The 24,216-nt window shown below is 44.4% G+C and overlaps 1 protein-coding gene across 1 annotated transcript in view; it reads right to left on the bottom strand.

Moving 5' to 3' along the window:
* Window positions 1-2,870: 2,870 nt before the first annotated feature.
* Window positions 2,871-24,216, bottom strand: part of LOC133373984 (uncharacterized) — a 29,458-nt gene continuing 8,112 nt past the window's right edge. Inside the window, exons 5-6 of the mRNA XM_061604486.1 lie at window positions 14,783-14,908; window positions 2,871-3,652 (exon numbers count right to left, since the gene is read on the bottom strand). Coding sequence (XP_061460470.1) covers window positions 2,871-3,652; window positions 14,783-14,908 — 908 coding nt within the window. The remainder of the gene's footprint in view (window positions 3,653-14,782; window positions 14,909-24,216) is intronic.

The raw sequence follows: 24,216 nt of genomic DNA, 5'->3' as shown, positions 1-24,216 counted from the left end.
TGGTTATTTTTTTTTAGCTGCAAAAGGGTCGGGATTGAACTGAGGAATTTCTCCACGTGAAGCATAAACTCCACTGCTGAGCTATGGTCCCTGGCTTAGAGGGATAATGTGCTGGAGCTGTCAGAAAACACCCAGATTCAAACATCTCTGGTTGATTTCACCCATGGTTGTGTGAAATGGAGAGTAATAGGGGTTAGCGGCTAGACTGTCAGAACACAGCCAGGGAAAAGCGGGTCCAAATCCTTGCTCAGCTTTGAAACTCACTGCAGGATTCTAGCGCCAGTCGCTATCTTCCAGCTTGTTGTTGTGAGGATAAAATCAGTCCAAGGGCTGCTCTGTGGGATTGGCCTCTATTCCATCAGCCTGCGCACATGCACCTCCTGCCCGCCTTCCCTCCTGAGGGGAAACATCCACCCACAACCCTTCCTGATTCAGTCATAGGAGGAGTAGGGACCCTCTTTCAGCCTGAGGGCCACATTCCCTTCTAAGCAACCTTCCAGGGGCCACATGGAAGTGGTAGGGCAAGGCCAGAAGCAAGAGGGTGTGGAGCAACACATGTTAATTTACTTGCACACGCCACTCCATCTTCCACCAGGCAGCATGATCAGAGTTCAAGGATGTATTTGGGCGAAGCAGGACGTGAGCGGTGTGGCCTGGATAGGGTCCTACAGGTCCAGATACAGAGGTCTGGGGGGTCCATGTTCAGCCCCCAGGCTTGAGGGCCATGTTATATATTTGGGTGAATTTCCACTGTAAACTGTTTTGGGTGCCAACCTTAGCTGAAAAGTGGGTATAAATATAGTCAATACTGCAACATTATTAAATTATTATCATCATATTATGACTTCAGCTCAGCAGTACTCCTTAGTACTCTGCAGTACAATACAATACTCTGAAGTACTATGCAATAATCCATGGTACAATACTCCACAGTAATCTGCAGTATGATACTCTGCAGTACGCCACAATAATTGGCAAAACAATACCCCACAGTACTCTCCGATACTCCACAGCACAGTACCTGACCAGACTCCGCAGTAAAATACTCTGCAATATTCTGCAATCACAGTAAAGTACTCCACAATACTCCACAGTACAGGCTCTGTAGAACAATACTCCACAGTACTCCCCAATACTCCACAGTACAGCACTCCTCTGTAGTATAATACTCTGCAATATTCTGCAATAGTCCACAGTTAAATACTCTGCAATACCCCACAGTACAAGGCTCTGTAGAACAATACTCCACAGTACTATATTACACAGTACAATACTCCACAGTATTATGCAGTACCCTCCAGTACAATAGTCTGACAACTGTGCAACGCTCCACAGTAAAATACTCTGCAATATTCTGCAATACTCCACAGTACAATACTCCGTGTTCCTCCACAGTATTCCACAGTACAATACTCTGCAGCACTCCAAAATACTCTGCTGTACAATACTCCAAAATGCAATACTCTGCAGTGTTACAAAATACTCTGCAGTACAACACTCCACCATACAAACACTCCACAACTGCAGTGCAGCACAATACTTTGCAGTACTCCAGAGTGTAACATGCTGCAGAGCAATATTCTGCAGTACTCCATAATACACCACAGTGCAATACACCACTGAATTCTGCAGTACTCTGCAGTCACTCTGCAGTTCCACAATACTCCACAGTGCAACACTCCGCGGTGTAACATAGCACAACACTCCACAGTGCAGTACTTTGAAGAATCCCGCAGGACACAACCCTAAGACACAGTACCAATCAAGGGAGCCATGCAAAGTTGGGCTAAGTCCAGGGTTACATCCAGCTGCATGCAAGGGAACTGACAACTAGGAAATTCAATTCAGTCCACATTTAAAGCCAAATTTATTAAATTCACACTTTCCAGAACAACATGAGAACCGAAACACAGCCATCCTTCACAATTCACATTTATCTGAATTTTGCCACGCAGTTCTCCAACTAAGCAAAGTTTACAAAAATGCATGTATGAAGGGAAAGCGTGCACAAAAATTAATACACACCATGAGTGAAAATGACATACAAAAATGCATTACATAAGGAGAAATGGCTTGCAAAAAATAAGCGCACGAGTCAAAACTGCATACAAAGATATGTTTGGTATGAGAAATTCTCAGTAAAAGGCTGGAGAATTTTCATGAGGAATTAAAAAAAAAATTGCAAATGGCTGCCAAAATGTGAAGAGCTAAATTTAAGATTAGAAAAAGGAGAAACAGAGAACCGAAACTGACAGATTCCTTCCCTGCTGACAACTCAACATTGGGAAGAGGGTTAAGTTGGGGGGGGGGATTCAGTTGGCTGGCATTTTAATGTGAAACTCCCTAATTCACCCTCCCTGAAACAGTATATGAACCAAAACTCACCTCTGTTTTGAAATATGCGCTCTTCCAAAGTTTGTGAAGCAGTTCTTCCATTTTAAAAAGGGTCCCCCAAGGCATACTTTGCGGAGAAATGTGCATGCAAATGCACATATTGATGGAAATAACATGCTAATCTGGTTCCTATTAAAGGAAATTCCTTGCAAAAATGGGCACATTATGAAAAACCCCAAAACCAAAAAGGAGCATATTAGAAAAAAATGCACACTAAAACACAGACAAATTTTTGCAACGCAGAACATTGGCAAACTGAGTTTTAAAAGTTTAGAAAAACTGAGTGAAATCAAAACTGACAGATTCATCCATCCCTAGGAGACAGTCCTTGATCCTTGAAAAATGAAACCAACTTCCACTGAGGGAAGAGATTGCAAACCTTTTGCCGTCAACACAGTTTTTATTCAGGCAAAAGTCCAAAGCAAATGGTGGCAGGAACCAACTGGGCTTCTTAGACTGGGCATCAGGTTCAGCCTTTAAGCAACCTTTTCCCCAACGCTTCCTGAAGAGCTTTCTTGGGTCAACCACACACTCCTCTCTTTGACCAGCTTGGCCGCTGGCCCAGCCTCCTTACGCTCACCTGACCAGCTTGCATTTTCCTCTTCAGCTAGAAGAGGAAAATCGATCTGGAGCATTTTCTGAACCAAAGGGCAGGTTGATGTGATGGTTGCAACCTCTTCATATCCATCCCCCTGAACACCTGGATAAATCACTTCACTGTAGCTCCTGTCAGACGCGGAAAGCTCCAGCAGCAACAGATTCTCATCTATTCTGAACAGAGGGCCGATAGGAGCATCATAGCAGGAATTCAGACCAGTTGCATTGGATGATGCATTGGAAGATGAGCCAACACCATCGTCACCAGTGGTGAGAGCCTGCAAGGGCATTTTTGCATCCAGTATTTCTTCACTCAAGCCTCTGATGCTCATACACCTTGGAGGGTGCACACTCACTCTGTGGTCAACCATCATCTTCGTTTCTAGGGTCTCCATGACTCCCAGTCTCCCGTCCCAATCCTTTAGAATCAATTGTGTGGTGGTCTTTTTGGTCAGCGGAAACACCGTATCAAGCTGTGTCGTGCTGGCCCGAGGAGAAGGATATTCATAAGTGGACTCGGTCTCACCTTCACTCTGCTCACGATGAAGAATCCTGCAGGGAGGACAAAGGGCTGACCAAGAGCTAGACTGCCAGATGTCTTCTGACGTTGACTTCTCGGCGTCATGATGCAGGCCAAGGATAGCCAGGGCTACTTCTCGTTCTGCAAAAAGAAACGTACAAGCCGGATGCTAAGGTTGCGATCCTGCACAGCTAAAGAGATTATACATTTGTTCTTACTTTACTGTATTTATTTATTTACGATAGTCTGAATTTTCCACATCATGATTAAAAAGCAAGCAGCAAACGGGTGGGAGTGGGGGAGTTCCTCTGATGCAGTCAGGCAGAATGGCTACTAATGGAGACATCTGATTCAGTTCACCGTTTAATTTGAACTTTCTAAAGCGAAATGAGAAGCGAAACAGAGGCATCCTTCAAAATTCGCTCTTATCCGAATTTTGTAATGCAGTTTTCCAACCCAATAATGTTTACGAAAATGCGTAGGGGGAAGCGTGCATAAAAAAATGAATGCATTCTTGATTACAACATACGAAAATGTATTCTGCTAGGAGAAATTGCTTGCAAACCTGTGCACAGTGACCAAAACTGCATGCAAAAATGCGTTTCCTAGGAGAAATCCACATTAAAATGCTGAAGAGTTGTCATGAATAATTGCTTACCGCTGCAGAACTGAATTTCAGATTGGAAAAATGAGACACTGAGAGAACTAAAACAGATCCTTCCATCTCTAGTTCATACATAGGAACAACAGAAGAGCACAGGAAGTTGTCTTTTACCAAGTTAGACATTGGTCCATCTGGCTCACTATAGTCACTGTTCTTCAAATTTGGGTCCCCAGATGTTATTGGACTACAACGCCCACCAACCTTGTCCATTGGCTAAACAGGCTGGGGATGATGAGAGTTGTAGTCTGACAACATCTGGGGATCCAAGGTTGAAGAACAGTGGTTTATACTAACTGGCAGGGGAGCTCTCCTACGTGGCGATGCCGGGGATTGAACCTGGGACCTTCCACATTTACCATTGAGCTACAGCCCTTTCTCCTCTTGGGCAGGAAGAGCCCAACAGCCATTGATTCTGCCAGCCAGGCCAATGATATGAGGGTCATCATCTCGGCTTTCCCCTCTGACACACCTAAGAAGGAAAGGCTGGTGATGGAGATCGTTCTCAATATGGAGAATGTATGACTGCCTGCCATTGAAAAGAAGCACACACACACACAGAGGCTCTTCCTTCTCTGGTAATGCATCTGAGAAAAGAAAAGCATGATGTTATGACATCGTGGGATGATGCCACATCTTGTTTTAACCAAACATGGTCAGAGGAGGAGGAGCTAGCGTGGTTCACCCAGGTCTGCCTTCCACCACTAAACGGTACCAGTTGAACGGCATCAATGCATGTTAAATGTTACCTTTGAGGGGGACTATCTCAGTGGAGGACCCTTGAGTGGCCACTTCTAGCAGCCTTATGGAGGTCCTAGGGGTGGCATTCCGTTGAGCGAGCCCTTTCCGAGCTATCCAATACGGATTGGATTCCTTTCCACTGCACCTTCGACATTTCCAGTGTCTCCCAATGGTGGGTGCATTCCTCGACAAAGAAACATCTGGATCATGTTGCTGGCTCCCAGCTTTCCTGTGCTCAAGAAGAGCTCTTCTTGCCTGAGAAGCAGCATCCAAGTGTTGGGAAGTGCCCCCTCTTTTCCCAGGACGTTGAGCAACAGAGAGCATTTCAACGTAGACTTCCTTTGAAGAGCTGGGGCTGTAATCTTCTGGCTGGCTGAGCAGGCTAGAAAGGCAAGAGGTGGAAGTCCTGTCACAGTAGGGCAGGGAACGAAGGTCACCTGGCCGTTTCTTCCTCTCTTTTCTGCTGCCTTTGCCTGGTGACAAGGGATAGACTTTGGAATAAATGTCAGTCTTCCAGGATGACTCTCCACGTCCAGTTAGCAGCTTGGAATGCCTTCCCTCCATGATGCATTCTCGATGTAGTCTCTTTTCGGAGGCTTTGCCTCTAGGGGACGTAAAGCCACCTTGGTAGCGATGACGACTAGATTTTCTCAAGGGCAAAGTTTTCCTCTTTGTCCCTGACCAACCACGGGAAGCGTGGAAGCTCAAGCCACTCTGTGAAGGCTCATTTCTCTTGGAAGAGGTCTCATAAGACGTGGGTCGGTCTCTCTCTGTCTTCAGGGGGCCTCCATCTGGAGGATTTATATGGACCAAAGCCTGAACACCACCAAGCTGAGTCCCTGGGTGTGGAGTCCATCCATCCAACCAGTGATCGACACCTTTTCGCAATACTGAAACCGTGAGAAGCACCGAGAAAAAAACACAAGTCCCACATCACAAATACAGACAACATACAGAAGCATGTTTTAGATCAGGTACGTAGAACCTTTGGTCCTTCAGAAGTTTCTGAACTACAACTCCTCCATCAAGAGATTGCCCTGCACGGGTCTTGGGGCAAGGGATGGAATCTGCACAGGAGTGTTTTATTTCAATGAGGCTGCTTTGGAAGAACTTGGAGGATGGGTTGTGCCCCGTGGACTTAGGGTGTGTGTGTATTGCATTCTGGAGTCCTCAACACAGGTGTGAGGAACCTGTGGCCCTCCAAATGTAGGTGAACTACAGCTCCCATCATCCCTGGCCATTGGTCATGCTTGCTGGAGCTAACAGGAGTTGTAGTTCAGCAACATCTGCAGAGCCAAAGGCTCCCCACACCTGATTTAGATCATACCTTCAGCAGTGTTCTCGCACAGATGAAAAGGGCATGCATTGATTAGGGGAGGAGACTAGGGTTGCCAGGTCAGAAGCATCCCAAAACCTGACATTTCAGAGGTGGGCCCGAGTGATGTCACAGGGGTGGGCCCGAGTGATGTCACAGGGGTGGGCCCGAGTGATGTCATTAAGCATGATACATTAAACATCAATCACTGTTGCTTGGAGCATACAATTAAAAAAATCTGATTGGAAATTAAGATCTTAACTAAAAGATGGAGCCTGGGTAGGAAACATTTAATCTAGCCTATTTGCTTTCGGCAAGAAGTGTCTGAGTGCCTTCAGGCCAGGCCAGGCCAGTCACCAGAAGGCCACTGTAGGAAGAAAGGAGCCTAGTGTTGTGGAGATGTTAGATGGGAGCATTCAGGAGTAAAGATGCCCCTGAAGGCTGCAATTCTAAACATTAAGGGACTAAGCCCCATAGAACTCAACAGGACTTACTTCTGAGTAGATATAATTTGGATTGTGCTGTTGGTAAACCTTGACTAGGGATCCTCTGCGAAGACATCCATATCCAAGCAGGGCTGGCAACCCCCTGCCTGGAATGCCCTGCCCTTATATTTTAATGTAGCTGCACCAAACTTCTTTACAGATTTGACCCTTCACTTCAGAAAGAGGTCTGAGAGATGAGTAAGAATAAGAAGATTCTCTACCCTTTCTGCCTACCCTGTGGGCTGCTATAAACTCACTTTGACAGCCAACCCAATTACAGTGAGTAATAATTGAGAGAGAAAAAACATACATGGTTTGGTCTACCTTCACAAGCAGGAGCTTGGGAACAACAATTGCAGCCACACTTTCACATATCTGAATTCTCTTTTACCACTATTGGGCAAGAAACTAACTGCCATGCAACCAACAAGGTGCATCATCAATGGGTTTTACGGGGTTGAGCTGAGCACATGCAACCACTGCTGTTGCTTCTATGGATGTGAGAGAGTGAGGTTAAAGGTAAATGAAATGCAAACAGAAAATGAAAAACAACAGACAGTGATGCTTTCCTAAATGCAATACCATACCAACCACAACAAGATTCCTATGAGTAAGGAAGACAACTTAGCATCCCACAACCAGTCAGGATTCATAACCGAAAACCAAAACTTTAAAAAATCCTGGCAGCCAGTCAGTTAATGCAGAAAGCTGTGGCACAATTGTTGACATGAGTGAGATCCTATCAGCACATAATACCTCTGCTCTGAAAACTGCATTGGTTGCTGATTTGCTACCAGGCCATGTTTAAGCTGTGCTTTCCATGTTACAGATGCCACATAGTACTTGTTCTGCTCTTGTAAGAAATCAGTCCTGTAAAGTGGCAGCATTTTGGATACTCTGTTCATAGGGTTTTCATGGCAAGAGGTATTCAGAGGTGGTTTACCATTGCCTTCCTCTGACTTCGGACACATATCGTACTTTGGACACATAATGAGAAGACATGATTCATTAGAAAAGACAATAATGCTGGGGAAAACAGAAGGGAGTAGAAAAAGAGGAAGGCCAAACAAGAGATGGACTGATTCCATCAAGAAAGCCACAGACCTGAACTTACAAGATCTGAACAGGGTGGCTCATGCTATTGGAGGTCACTGATTCATAGGGTCGCCATAAGTTGAAATCAGCTTGAAGGCACATAACAACAACAAAGCGGCAGCACCTACGCTTTGGAACTCCTTGCCTATTGACATTAGGCAGACGTCTCTTTTCAGCACCTGCTAAAATCATTTTTGTTTAAGCAAGCCTATCCAGGCATGTAGAAGCTATTGTGTTTTTAAATCTGTTTTTAACTCATTGTTGGTTTTATTATTTTGAATGTTTTTAAATACATGTCTTTAACTGTTTTTGCCAATAATTTTATTGTTTTAATTCTTTCTGTAAACCACTTTGAGATTTTTTTACAATAAAGCAGTATATAACTGTTGTAAATAAAATACATAAATAAATTTTGGAGTCACTGTGGCCCTTGAGTCTCTTCCCACTTTTAGGAACAAAGGAATCTGCCTTATACTGACCATTGGGTACCACATAGCTAAGTACTGATGACATGGACTAGCATTGGCTCTCCAGGATTCCAGGCAATAGTCTTTTCCAGAAATTGAATTCTGGACCTTTCCATGCAAAGCATATGCGTTACCAATGAGCTACAACTCTTCCCCTGTTTAAAAAAGTATATTTTAAAATTGTTCTTTTCAATTAACTCTTGAATGCACATCATACCTAGGGCAGATCCACACCATTCATTTAAAGCACATTCAACACCCATTTGAAGGACATGAATCCCACAACAGAATCATGGGAACTGTAGTTTAAGAGTGGTGAAAACTATAAATGTGAGGGGGAAACGACACTTCCCAGGATTCTCTAGGGAAGTCATGTGCTTTAAATGTGAATTGAATCTGCTTTAAATGTATTGTGTGGATCCACTTAATAAATTTTGCCTGCATGTAAATTGTTGTAATTAATTTTTCAAAATGGAAATGAGCTATAAACTGTAGTGGGTGACCATGGGCTACTCACCATCTCTCAGCCTATCTGTCCCTCAGGATGAAAACAATGGAGAACCATGACCACCTCAAGGAAGAAGGGCATATTTAAAATGTAAAGGAAGTATTGTACAACCATAGTGTGAAATTGGATACTTATTGGGACACAGTATGAAGAAATATTTATATAAGCATGACTATCAAATATGTTTATTATTTACACAACCTGTAAAGATATTTATAGTGCAATCCTATGTTTGTTTACTCAGAAGCAAGTCCCAATGTATTCAATGGGGCTTACTCAACCAGGGAAAACTGCAGCCTCAAGTGATAAGGAACTTGTTCTTTTAACAAGCCTTTTAAGTTGAGACCTTATCCCAATCTGTGTCTGGGTTGGAATTGCTTTTTAATACATTTTTAAACCTTTTCTTTTTTTAAAAAAAAATGTTTTTAAAGCTTTTAAAAATGTTTTTAAAGATGTTTTGTTTTAATATATTTTAAAGTCTGTTTTTATGGTTTTTAAAGTGTTTTTAGTGCTTTTCTTTGCTGCCCTGGGCTCCTACTGGGAGGAAGGGTGGGATATAAATCAAATAATAAATAAATAAAAATAAATAAACTTCATTCACCCAACCCAAAATTCAGAATCATGCCACTTTAAGCTGTTTTGCAACTGTTTATACTTGTTTTATGGTTATTGGTTTTTTAAGGGATTTATTTCTTATTGTGAGCTGCCTTAGTTTCCAATCACCAACCCTACCTCACAGGGTTGTTGGAAAGACTCCATACACACACACACATTTGCAGGTGTAAAAATACACCCCATATAATAGTTTATTGTCAAACCAGTTGGACATTGCAGAACATTTTTAAAAATATCAGTATTAGTTTCCTACATAATAAAAACTGTGATACCTAGGTAAACCCTGCTTAATAGGATTGGAGGGGGAGAGAAAGATTTACAACACAAACACAATACTTTGCTATGTTTACTCAAAAGTCCCGTTAATTTACAGCACAATCCTAACCATGTCTATTCAAAAGCAAATGAATTCAATGGGGTTTACTCCAGGTACATAGGATTAGCATTGGTTTGCTCCCAGAAAAGCAAGTATTGGATTAAATACTTTCATATTGTGAAGGTTTTCAAAGCACTGCCCTCTTCAACAGCCCAAGGTCTGACTCTTGCACACAAGAAAAAGAACTTTAAGCCATATTCTTACTTACTCAACTGAAAATCTCAAAACCACCATTTTCTGAGGTTGCAGTGAAGCCTAGGCACTGCCTGGGTCAACAAATCACAACCCTGGCTTCACTTATTGGCTACAATCCTGAAAGGGTGGAGTTAGAGCTAGGAGCTGCTATAACAGATCTGTTAAACAGATTTAACAGTTGCGGGGGGGCTGAAGTTTTGGTGTATATCTTGGGAACCAGACCACCTAGAAACTTACTTTTTTTAAATTGAAGCTGAGAGTCCAGAGATTATGGTGAGTCACCCAGAGACCTGGAGGGAACCCCCAAAAGCTGGAGGATACAGCCAAAAACAAGACACCTGGTAACCTTCCATAAGAGACATGAAATGCTACATCAAAGGCTAAGGGTGCTTCCAGACAGGAGCCTATTATATTGCGAATGGATTGCTCAGATCCATTTCTTTTATGTGTGTGCATTCGGCATATTATGCCACCCTGGGCTCCCTCTGGGAGGAAGGGCGGGATATAAATTTGATAAATAAATATTATCTTTCACATATGCTCATTTTTTCAGTCCTGAATATTTATTGTTATTCCGCAGCTTGCTGCCCACACCAGTGGGTGGAGCTCGACAGAAAAAGGATGGGCAGCAAGCAGAAAGAGAGGCTCTGGTTCCATTCACCACTGCCTTTGGCCCCACCCACCAACAGCATGCAGCCCCCTAACAGATTCCTCCCCAGAGAAAGTAGCCCTTGAGAGACTAAAGGTTGCCGGAACCTGAGCTAGATAAGCCAGTTTGTTTGAGCCAGGAAACTCTCCTGGGACAGAGAAAATATCATCAAATGCATGCAGAACTTAGATGGTTTCTTGGTTCTGTGCTGTCCACTCACCACATTCTGTCTTCTCCATTTGATGTACGGTTGCATGCTGAATGCATGAGCAGCAGAATCCATGCTCTCTTTTTACAAAATGTGGCTCTGGATTGCCACAGGCTCCAATATACCCAGGGGCCTCACTCACCCTGTTGATACCATCCCCGTGCACTGGACAGCAAGCTTGGCCCAGGATTGGACATCCAATCTCGTTTCCTTTCTCGTGGAGAGTCACAATGGTTTTGCCTGCAGCATCTGTCGATAACAAGGCAATCAATGGCCTCTTGAATGCGGATCTGCTCTGTTCCATGCCATATGGTCTAGAGGTTCCGCTGAAGCAGCCACAGTAGGCGCCTCGAACGGTGTGGCCCACTTCAAATCCTGGTGTTGCATTCTCCCTGACACGAGAGCTGGAAAGGTGCACATTTGAGGTCCTCTTTTCACTTGGGGTTGTTTTGGTTGATTTGTTTTGGAGGACTTGTTTGTCTTCCGTCTGGCTCTCAAAGGGTGTGCAATGACAGTATGTCGGAATGCAGCAGCAGATGATCAGGCCTGGGATTAAACCCACGAGGAGTCCTCCTGCACCCATGGAGATAAAACAGAGTAGACACGAATGCTCAGTGTCATTATTTACATTTGAGTTGTTGGCTTTATTACAGTGGTGGCTGGCACCCATTGGGACTGGTAGGGCGGAAGGCAGGGAGGCCAACAGCAGGGAAAGCCAGAGCCAATGGCTCATTCTTGTTTCATCCTCTTCCTCCCTGCTTAGTTCTACAAGCGCAACATTGAGACTAAGGAGGAGGAAACTGACAGCCAGTTCTCTTCCTTGGACTGGTGGTAGGTGGGAGCTATCTGTGGCTCTGCCCACCTTTGCCTATAGCCCTCCCCACCACTGATATGTGGCCCTCGGCAGGTTACCCAGAGGTGAATGTGGTCCTCAGGCTCAGAAAAATAAGGCTCTCTCCCCTGCTATACAAGGTGAGATTATCTGTTCATCTAGCCTAACATTGTCTAGATCTGAGGTGTGGAACCCCAGCCTGTGGCTAGATATGGCCCACAGCCACATGCAGCTCTCTGGGTCCCCTCCCATCAATCAGGTATTCAATCAAGGAAAACCTGATAGGGACAAAGGCTCCGATGTTGTGCAAAGCATGAAATTGTAGCTCCTCCCACTGCAAGAAGATCTGCTGCAAGAGGATCACAGTAGAAGGAAGAATGTCTTAGCAGAGGGGTAGGCATCTGTTCCTTGCAGTTATGCAAAAAGTCCCCATGGTTTTTGCAATTGCATGCAGGCAACTTTTGGGATGCAATTGCATTTTGAAGTCTTAGGCCAGCCTTTCCCAACCAGTGTGCCTCCAGATGTTGTTGGACCACAATTCCCATCTTTCCTGGCCATTGGCAATGCTGGCTGAGGCTGATGGGAGTTGTGGTCCAACAGCATCTGAAGGCACACTGGTTGGGAAAGGCTGCCTTAGGCTGTAAACAGCTATAAGACAGACCTTCCAGTTCAGCTGTGCATTGGCCTTATTTGCACTCTTCTGCTTTGTCTTTTACACAGTTAGACAAGGTTTTTTTAAAAAAGGCAACTTTCCAACATCCTTTAACAAACTTTGTAAAAATAAATATAAAATGTTTAGTCTGAAAATAGTGGTGATGGGGATATGGTTGTTGGTGTTATTGGTGGATTGGTAACATTTATTTGACTAAGTGGCTAGACTGATCAATTAAAACATTTTGATTTACCAAAAGGTCCAGTTTCTAGACTTATGCTTTTAAATATTTACCTAGAAAGCCATAAAAAAAGCTGAGGTTCAATATAGTTGACGGCAGGAGGTGTGTGGTTGATGATGAAAATGATGAAGCAGCACAACCTTCAGGCCTGGTGCTTGTCACTTGGTGTCCTGCAAGACTGGGGGGTCTATTACAAATGACATCAGCAGGAGACTGGATTTTAGCTATCAGTGGCTCCACTGAGTTTGCCAGTTGACAATCGCACTCCCATGGGTTTTCCTGAAGAAATAAGACGGTGATGGAACTTGGAAGGACCGGCAAGATAGTCAACCTGTTTTGAAACAGCAGGAGATACTTGAGTGCCTGCAAAGGCTGGAAGACTTCCTGATTGATGAACAGGATTCCGTTACTTGATAAGTCCAATTTGGTCAGCAAAGCCAACCCATAAAAAGCGTCCATGGGAAGATGCTGGATCAAATTGGAAGACATAACCAGTTCATCCAGTTTGGTTAGTCTTTCAAATGTCCTCGGAGGAAGATACGCAATTCTGTTAACCCCAAGGAAGAGTTTGCTGAGCACCGGCATCTCCGAGAACCATGACCTCCTCACCATGTCCAAACTATTGTTGGTTAGAATCAACTCGTCAAGGAACAGAAGGCCTGAAAAAGCCATTGGTTCAATCATGCAACTGAGGATGTGGTTATTGCTGAGATCCAAAATCCTCAGGCTGTTGACATGAATTGTGGAAAAGCTGAGGTCAGTCAGTGACGAAACTAGGAACCCGGTGATCGACAAGAACTGGAGGTTGGAGAATTTTGTGAAGGACAATGGAGGTATCACACTAAGGTTCCCATTACGTAGGCGTATCTTCTCTGTGTACCTTGACAAACCTACTAAGACTGAAACCAGGGGGAAGGGGGGTGGAGAGGAGATATTTAGACAGAACAGTACAAGAGAAGACACCATTTGGACTTAAGAAAAATTGCCGGAAGGATATAGAACACATTCTGCATTGAGGAAAGCAGGATTCTGCAACTTGCATACATTGTGCAGAAAAAGCAAATGGGCAATGGTGCTTCTCTTATCATTTAATTTATGCTTGCATTCTGCCCTACCTTTCAGGTCCCCAGGACGATGTATATTGGGGTAGGCACCCTGTGGACCTCTAAACATTGCTAGATCACATCTCTCATCATCCCTAATCACAGGCCACACTGGAGCTGATGGAATTGGAGTGCCACAGCTTCCTAACCCCAGACTTATATCATTCTCCCCTCACCCATTCTATCCTTATAAGGACCTTTTGAGGTAGGTAAGGATGTTGGAAAATTCTGACAAAAACAGGAGTGGAAATTGATAATGTTTGCTTATTCATCCCACATCCAGGATGGAAATCAATCCAGCAAATACGATCGGCATTTGTTGCTGCTGCTGCTTTCCATGTGCATATGGTACGTAATTGATTACATTTCCCTCAACCCCCCTTTGCATTGTGCTTCCTTTGGATTGAAACAAATAGGGTGGAATACAACGTAATGACAACGTGAGTTACATATTTGTGTAAGCAACAAAATTTCTCCACAGTGGACAATGAGATAAATAAGGTCATTTTTTGGTGGAAGATGAACTGCAGAAGAACAGAGACAGTCCCGCACGTGACGAATATGGAAGATAACACTATATCTTTTCACCTCACCTGGAGGTAGGTTAGGCTGAATGTGTGCACATATGTGTGACTGTCACGTCACCCAGGGATCTTTGTAGCTGAATGGCAACTTAAACCCGGGTCTCGGTGGACCTAATCCAACACTCTAATCAAGACCCCACACTGGATCTCTATAGCAATAGTTCTTAATGTTCCATCCACCGCAACCCAAAACAAAAATTGTGGCTAAATGCATTTGGAGAGAAAATACGTTAAAAAATGTGTGGCTTTTTAATGCAAAAATGGGCCAGAACAGACTTATGAGAGGACATGTGCAAAACTGACATAGAGATTTAAAAAATTGATCTGTCCACCCTTTGGCCAATTTTGCAATTTACATTCATTGCTCCGCCCAATTTTGCAACTGGCTCCACCTACCACTGGCATGTGGCCCTTGGAAGGTGGCCCAGGAGGAAACGCGGCTGAAAAAATATGGTCCCCTAGCGCTTTCACTGAGACAAAGGCAGCAGGATGGGAAGGGAGGAGAAGGTGAAGGCAGGAGAGGGATTGAGCAGGGCAAACTCACCGTCCGAGAGCGATGAGACTTGCTCACATTCTACTGCACCGACTGAGCAGGAATGACACCCAGGAGGACAGAGCTGCGCAGCTCCCACGGAAAACAGGAGCAGCAACGCGCCAAACGCCAACGTACCTGATGAGTACAGGAAAGCAGAGGAAATTCATCTCTCTTTGAGCCCCTTCAGAGAGTTGCTCATGATGCCAGGAGCGGCAGTGGTGGTCCACACAGGGGCTGAAAGGCAGGCCTCCTGGCAGTGGAAACTGCTCCTCCATTAGGGCAAATGGGGCACTCTCCCATCAACCTCAGTCTGTCTTTAAGGAGCCCTCACCTGCCTGCCTTCCTACTTACAGTCCAGTCCAGGGGATGGAACAAGCGGCCGGCTTCCTCCTCCTCAGTCTGTGTTGGTTTGTTTATTTAATTTATTATTTAATATGTATCCTGCCCTTCCTCCCAGCAAGGAGCCCAGGGCGGCAAACAAAGCGCTAAAAACACTTCAAAACATCATAACAGCAGATCTTAAAATACATTAAAACAAAACAGCATTAAAAACATCTTTTAAAAAGGGATAAAAACATTATTACAAACTTATTAAGCAATTCTAACACAGATGCAGACTGGGACAGGTCTCTACCTAAAAGGCTTGTTGAAAGAGGAAAGTCTTTAAAAGGCGCCGAAAAGATAGCAGAGATGGCACCTGACTAATATTCATTATAGAACACAGCAGGGAGGAGCCAAAACTAAACCAGTTGGTTCCGCCTATCATTGGCTCTGGCTCCACCTACTGGTGGTCCTCCTTCCTTCCACCCTATCAGTCCTAGTGGGCACCAGCTACCATTGCTCTCTGCTGTGTGACCTTGGACTTCCCATCTTACCAAGAGGTAGCACAGCCGTGCCCCCTCCTGCCTATTGCATTCCAGAGATCCACATCGAGAAAACAGGGCTGGAAAACAGATTTCACAAGGTCTGGATGTCGGTATGGAACAACCAAGCACCATCTGAGCCAAGCGCCATCTTAGGCTCAGTCTGCACAAGCAGCCAAATGAGGTAGTACACTAGATGATGTGACCTTTCCCTTCCGGTGGGGGAAATCACATTTTTAAAAGATGATGTTATGCGGAAAGTCTCCCCACAGCAGGGAAATGGATCTGATATTTTCTCCTTCCCACGCTAGGTTTTTACTTGCAGGTTTTTTTTTTAATTTTTCCACATGGAAAAGCCTTCACAAGTTACTTTTCCTCACCTGGAACCTGAAGTGATACAGCCCATTCTGCTCCTTCAAGAAGTCTACCATCTCATGCATGTAAAGACCAGCTAGGCAGCCCTCAGCCTGATTTCATGTATGTTATGACCCTGAAGTTAGACTCCTCTTTTCTGGAGGAGAAGGGTTTCAGAGACCGAGGGGTAATTCCCCACACGGTGGGTCCCAGAGGCACCTAACCTCTTGGAAGCACTTCCACAAGAACAGCCATGGAACTAGCAACCCTTGCCCTTGAGGGCATCATGTTGCCCTTCTCTGACACAGAGGACTCCTTCTCAGATGCCCCAGCGTAACTGGAGTCTCCTTCACTCTGTTAGAATAAACATCTTTTTATGGTCCCTCTTAGTGAAGGTGGAGCAACCTATCAAGACAGAGCTACAACTCCTATATAAAGCACGGTCCAAGAGAAACTGGTGCTGAAGTAACATCTTCGCCCTACTCTTATGCGGTATTCTGCCTGAGCCCTGTGTGGAGCTGTCCAAGGTACCCTTCACCTCTACTGAGCTTGCATGAGAGCAATGTAGCCCTTAGCATCATCTGGCTCTCTGGGTGCTAACAGGTAAATCTTGCTCCCTGGACCTCCCCTCTAAGAGTCACATCCTCTTTGGCTTCATGTGTTTGTGTGTGGGAGAGGTAGGGCAGGGCAGGGGTGCCACAGAGAGAGGAAGGAAGGAGGAGTGATGCATTCTTGCAACGCTCAAACTTCTTCCACTTTTGACTCTGGCTCTACACCCCATTTGTTGTAGGCCTGATTAGGGACGGGTGAGAATTTTGATTCAGTTCGCATTTCAAGCAGAATTTATCAAACAATATGAGAACCGAAACACAGCCATCCTTCGAAATTCTAATTTATTAGGATTTTGGAATGCAGTTCGCCAACTCAATGACATTTACAGAAATGCATATATTACAGGAAAGTGTGCGTAAAAATGAATATATGAGTGAAAATAACATGCAGAAAGGCACGATGTGGTCAGAAATGACTTGCAAAAATGTGTACCTTTGCCAATGCCAACAACAATGCTTTTATTTGCAGAAATTTGCACTAAAATGGTGGAGAATTTTTATGAGGACTTTTTTTAAAAAAAAGAATTCGCAGATTCCTGCAGAAATGTAGAGGACTGGATGTAACATTAGAAAAGTGGGAAACAGAGAGAATCAGAATTAACAGATTGTTACATCCCTAGTCCTGATTGAATTTCCCCATGGGCCAAGGGCCCTTCATCGAAAACATTGCCCATCCGTGCCTTAGAATGTAGTCATTAGCCTCACGGCAGCACCTACGCACATACATTTTGGGAAATCTAACATGGATTACAACTCCATCATCTTGACACAGAGCCAGGAGCCTGCATTTCTTTGGTCGAGACAGAGAGACCTCTTGGGTCTTCTAAGTAAAATCAACATTCATGCATTTTAAACACAAACATTTCAACAACTTACAACTTTTTCTCGGAAGTATCCTGGGCTGGCTCATTGCAAACATCAGCTGTGCTGTAGGAAGAAGATCTATGCTATGCCAGAATATTTATGCCTCTCTGAGATCGCACTTCAGCAAGTGGGCCACTCATCCAGATGTGAGGTTCATGACTGATAAACAATTGCCTGAATAAATTGCCTGGATAAACCAAAGAGCTCAAACACTAAATATCTGATACATTGGAGATAATGTCTTATCAAAAGTGTAGCATTAGGTGTGTCCACTCAAAAGGAACTCCCATTGAATTCAATGGGGTTTTTTTTTCCTATGTAATGCATTGAAATATTTGAGGGAGTGTGAGTTTTGAAGGGTGGCTGCATTTGGGTTGCCGTATTGGTTCAGGGAGTGCAAAATAGGCAGGTCCACATTAAAATGTGAATGAAATATTTTCCCATTCCTAATCCCAGGTCTGTGGGTAGGGATTGTGAAGACTCCAATTCGCTTCCCATTTAAAGGTGAATTTATCAAATTTGCACCGTCCAAAACGATACGAGAGCCGAAACACACCCATCCTGCCAAATTTGCACTTCGCAGAATTTTGTGATGCGCTTCTCCCGCTGAGCAATGTTTCCAAAAACGCGTATGTTTGAGGGAAATGTGCATAAAAGTGAATATATGAGTGAAGATAACATCCAAATTAAAAGCATCATGTTAGGAGAAATTGCCTGCAAGCATGTGGACACTAGTCAAAGCTGCCTAGAGAAATGGGTTTATTAATAACTGAAAGTTACACTAAAATGTTGAAAAACTTTTGAGAGGATTTTTTTTTTTTAAAATCACATATTGCTGCAGAAATGTGGAGCACTAAACTTAAGATTGGAAACTGAGAGAACTTGACATTGGCAAATCCTTCCATCCTTATCTGTGGGTATAGAATTGCTGCCTAAGAAACTATTTCAAAATGATGTTTCACAGAGCACAAGCAGGCGGTGGCTTAAACACAGCACTATAAGAAAACAGAGAGCTAGGGTGCAGATAGACAGAGTTAAACAGGAAGAATGTCATTATTTCACAGTTACACATACTTGCATGTAGTTATAAGCAGGGCAGACTTCAGACTTTGGGGATCTCCTTCCTATTTTCCTAGACCCTCAAGTTACACCAACTGGAGTCAAGCGCAAAATCAGGGCTTGTGGAGCAGACATGCACCTAGTAGAATTAAGAAACACACGTCTCAGACCATGATTGTTTTTAGTGTCAGAACTGAACTCCCAGTCCTTCCACACAAAAATCCAGTCCAGGTTTTCCTCCAAGGTTTCCGTGTTGCAGCACCCTAATTTAGATCAGGGGTGGAGAGAGGACAGCACCTTTTTGTAGTAGCTGTTGAACAATTTGGAACTAGAAAGCCTTATAGATCTACAGCAAATTGCATCTACCAGTGGATCCCAATCTACCTTCTGGTGCAGTAGGGCTTGAGGACCACCTGATCGGGATTCATCATTAAATCTCACATAAACACAGGAGAGCCAGTGTGGCGTAGTGGTTAAGGTGCTGGACTACGACCTGGGAGACCAGGATTCGAATCCCCACACAGCCATGAAACTCACTGGGTGACCTTGGGCCAGTCACTGCCTCTCAGCCTCATGAAAACCCTATTCAGAGGGTCGCCATAAGTCGGAATCGACTTGAAGGCAGTACATTTACATTTAAACTAAGGATGCTTCCAGAAACATTGGCTTACCATGTAGCAGGATGGGGAGTCTTTTTCTGCTCAAGGGCTGCACTCCATTCTGGGCAATCTTCCAAAGGCCACATGACAGCGGTGGGCAAAGGCAGAAGTAGTTTCCCACCCACCCCTCTCAATCCTCCATCCAGGCAAACAACACACACTCAAAGAGGGTGCATAGCAGGGCGAGTGAGGGCTGCAGCCTGGGGAGAGGGGGTGTAGCCTGTGGTAAGTTCTGAGGGCCAAACAGAGAGGCCTGAAGGGCCACATTCAGTCTGCAGGCCTGAGGTTCCTGACTCCTGCTGCAAATAAATGCTGCTGTTAGCAGAGCGGAGTGAGCTGACTGGTGGATTTGCTTAGCTTTGTCTTTCTTTTTGGAGAAAGGGAGGAGGAGGAGGAGGAGGTTCATCATCAGTGTGATTTATTTTTAACCACTGTGTGCATGTAACTCAGGAATAGGGAACCTGAACAGGGTGGTTCATGACAGATGCTCTTGGAGGTCACTGATTCATAGGGTCGCCATAAGTCGTAATTGACTTGAAGGCACATAACAACAAAAGCCCTCTAAATGTCGTTGAACTCCAGTCTCCATCAGCCCCAGTCATCACGGCTAATGGTCAGGGTTGATGCGAGTTGTCCAACGTCATCTGGAGGGCCAATAGACCCCCCCCATTCCTGCACTAAGATGTGGCCAGGGTTCAAATCCCTGCTCGTCACTGAAGTTCACAAGGTAACCTTGGACCAGTTGCTATCTCTCAGCCTGACCTATGATAATCCCTTGCAGTCTGCCCTGAGTTGCTTGGATGATGGGCTGGCCCCAAATATGACCGTGTACAGCAGGTGCAGCCAATGTGATGCTCTCCAAACGTTATGCTCCCTTGCACTGAACCTCCAATCTTTCCTCTAAGGTCATCAGCAACACCTCCTAGGAGAATCTTAGGCCTTGTTTGGACAGTTGCCTAAATCAGGGATGGGGCGGTCAAGTTGATGCTGGCCTGCAACTCCATGAGCCCCCACCAGCATGGCCAAAATCAAGGATGATGGAAGATGCTGTCCCAGCAACATCTGGAATGCCACAGGTTCCCTATCTTTGCACTAAGGGAATGCTGACTCCACATGGCAAGGAGATTTTGCCACCACTCTACTGCTGCAAGATATCCCTGAATGGGAGTGGTTTATGCAGGATTTTCCATTCCACCCCCCATGTTGCGCATGCATCGCTTTGTTTTAAGATTGTGTTGATTCCTTTAAAAAATTCAAGATAAGAAAACTTAGAAAGAAGCAGATTTTCAGCCACAATTTTAGGAGCATCTAACACAAAAAACCAAATCATGAATCAGAATGCTGGCAACGGATATTGTGCGTTCCTTGTTGTTTTTATTAAACATGAGGGATTTGTCTCCTAACAGATTATATTTAAAAACTAGTTGCACACTTTAGTGGGCATTTCTTCATTGTGGAAGCAGGCTAACAGATACAGATTAAACATCTCCATCCCAAAATACATTCTGAATCAACAAACATCATAAAACACCACGTAGATCAGCTACATCGTTTTTGGAGCCCATTGAACATAAAATGGATCAAGTGTCTATTGAGTTTGGCTTACAACTGAACAGAGAAGGAGGCCATCTACACCATACATTGAAAGCACTCTTTAACATTCATGATTTCTCCCAAAGGATCCTGGGAACTGTAGTTTGTTAAGGGTGTTGGGAATTGCAGTTCTGTGAGGAATTGTCTAACAACTCTCAGCACCTTTAACGTATTACAGTTCCCAGGATTCTTTGGGGAGAAGCCACAACTGTTAAAGTGATATAAGAGTGCTTTCAGTGTATCATGTGGATGTGCCTGAGAATGAGAGGCACTTTCAGATGATCTGTTTATTGAGTATTCATCCTGATTTGTTTGCAGGGAGATGAGATGATTTGCTTATGGGGAGGTTAGATGATGTGTCAAAGCAAGGGTTGTCCCACACTTTCCAGTGTGGTTTCATGTCACTTTCCTAATTGCAGAAAGTCCCACTGTTTAGAGAAGCAGGTTTGCTGTGCACAACCTCCCAACCAACTATTCTTCGCTGGCATGTGACTGAATCCCACCCAAAAATAGCAATGGTCTGGAAGCGCCCCAAGAGTCATTGCTACAAAACAATATTTGCAAAGAGCATTGCTGTGAATAAGGATTCCGAGTGGCGCAGTTTGTCGACTATAACACATCAATCATTTCCTAACTGCCCACAATATTGCATGCAAAAACTAACATGTGATATCAACATGCACCAGAAGATTGGACTGTGCAAGCTAAATAAACATGGTGGTAAATTTCTGGATGGTGTTTTTGCTGTGAACATAGTACATCTCCTGTATAGTCAACCTTCAAAAAAAATCACAAAACACTTAACAAGTGACACTGATAAAATTTCCTACTTTGGGGGATCCAAACCCCAGGAACTCATCATGGCTCACCTCAAATTGAGGCAAGCATTACAGCCTTACAGTTCTTCACAAGTTTGGACTGGATTAATCTGAGCCAAAGAAGAATTTGACTCCTTCCAACACAACCAGTTCCCAAGTTCCCAAGGAGGCAAATAGGTCAGTGCCTCCCTAAATGATGGGTAGTATCTGATGTTAGACAGAGCAGACCCATTGAAATGTATAAACATGACTCACTTAAGTACACTAATTTAAATGCATCTACTCTGAGTAGGACATTGTTGGCCACAACCCAATAATCCTACCTCCCCGTATGAAATTTTATTTCAAACCACAGACTCCTAACATTTTAGTAACTTAAAAAGCAGGTTTTAGAAATACAGCAGGGGTGAAGAACCTTTTCCAGATCAAGGGCCACTGAATTCCCTTCTGAGAGCCACATGTCTGTGGTTGGCAGGGCCAGAGGCAAAAATGAGCAAAACAACGAATGTCAATTTTACCTTTTACACTCTTGACTTCAAGGACACGTTCTAGCCAGGCAAAAACACTCAATGCCATTAAGGGGGTGTGGCCTAGAGAGAGATGGGTGTGTCCTAGAGAGGTGGGTGTGGCCTAGAGAGAGTCATAGGGACTAGAAAGGCCAGGAGGGCCACATTTGCCCTCTCCCAGACCAGAGATTCCCCCCACCAGAAACTATTATCATTATTAACTTACCCTTTGTCAATTTAAAAGACATCCTTCAAAACAATTTAACACAATTTACAATCGCAAAAAATCACAGCAATCAGGTGGGTCCTAAAAATATACATCTCAAGTTTCAAAGGCCATACAGTTTAGCATCCAAAGCAAGGGGGGCAGGGTCGTGTTCATTGGTCATGCCAAGGAAGTGTGAACATAGAGTGTAAAAATACAAGAGATCATAGAGGTGGGAATGATCTTAAAGGACTCACTTTTTGCAAGTCAGGAAAATTCACGCCTGGTGCCCTCAACAAACAAGGCAGAACAGCCAGATCCATTGTAAATTGCGGAGTCAAATACTGCCGTCTCCGCGCCAGCTTGGTTGTTGATGCCTTGAAGGGGGGGGGTTGTTAAGCATCATTAGCACCCCTTTTAGTGCACCTATGGCAGTGATCTGCATGGCTTTGCAGAGACCAATGACCAGCTGATCATCAGCACTTGCAAAGCCCCATGCTTTTGCAACTGCCAACAATCAGAGCAGGGCTTGCAAAGCCACAGGGCTTCACAAATGTTATTGATAAGCTGATTAGCAAGGCTTGGAGCCCCTACCTTTGGCCAAGCTGCATGGTGGGTGGGACTTGCCTGAATGTGGCCCTCCAGAACTCCCTATCTGGCCCTTCATGGCCCACCCAGGCCACACCCTTCCGCAGCCCTGCTCTGCACCCTCCTTGCTTTCCCCTGGTGGAATGTGCCCTTGAATTTGGGCTAAGTGCTGAAGTTTTCATATATAAGGTTTATTACTACAAAGAGGTAGAGTCATTCATGCTGAAACAGCTATGTGGCTTGCACTCTAGAAGCCATTGCTCACTAACTGAGAACAAAAGACAGGAAGGGGGGGAGCAAATCCTTCAAAAACAACAAACACTTTAGAGGAGGAATCAGCAGAGGGAAGAATAGATTGCCTTCCTGTCTATCCTCCCCTCCCAACTGGTTCAGGTCACTTGTATCATGAGTTTGTGCTTTACTCCCAACAGAACTGTGATAATGCTCCTTGCTTGCCTTGATGGAGGATACGCGCATGTGTGTAAATGGCTGACTTTTGTGTGGTTGGGATGTAGCCTGATATAAAAAGGTAAGAGTCACATTCCTTATTCTGACCACTTTGGGCCCTCCCCTCACTGGCATGTGGCCCCTGGAAGGTTCACCACAAAGAAATGTGGCCCCCAGACAAAAACAATTCCCTGTCTCTGGGCTACACCCCTGAAAGTTCCCTCTCTCCCACCTATCCCCAACTGTCAAAACCCTCCTCTTTTTCTCCAGTCCACTTATCTTTCTGTTGGTCTTCCGACAGCGTTAAGTTGCATTGCACAGATCTGTTTTTCAAAACTTAAACAGCAGCTGTGAAGGCAGGGCAATCAAAATCAGAGCTATGGTATGCAAGCAGAGGAATTTAACCATTCTCCCACTGCCACCTTGCCATGTTCCTGGTTAAAATCCTTCCTTCCCATCCATGAGGTGCTGGGAGGGAATCTGTCATTGACACCAGCGTTGGGCATGCTGTTGTCGCTAAACTGAGCGAACAGCCACCAAATTTGTACATAAACCTCCAGACAATATTGTGTTAGGTTCAGTATGGAAGCAAACCCGGCCACAAAAGCTTCAGCTATAAGAGCTGTCTCTGGATTACCTCATTCCTTTGGGATATGAAATGGTCAGAGTGGCTCTCAGGCAATGTATTGCAGATGTTGAACGCCAACACAATCTAGGCTCAACCCCTAATTGTATCTTAATTGATAGAGCACAAATAGCCAAATAAACCTGCTCACTATCTTTATGCACTCTTGGTCCAAAAGCATTGCAGAGCCTTCATGTTGGTGTGCCTTAATGTCCTTCCCTCCACAGTTTTGGAGAGAAGATACCAAAAAA

Source organism: Rhineura floridana, chromosome 20, assembly GCF_030035675.1.
Source record: "Rhineura floridana isolate rRhiFlo1 chromosome 20, rRhiFlo1.hap2, whole genome shotgun sequence".
Classification (NCBI taxonomy): domain Eukaryota; kingdom Metazoa; phylum Chordata; class Lepidosauria; order Squamata; family Rhineuridae; genus Rhineura; species Rhineura floridana.
Note: the sequence above shows the minus strand (reverse complement) of the source record. Positions and strands in the feature narration are given on the sequence as shown.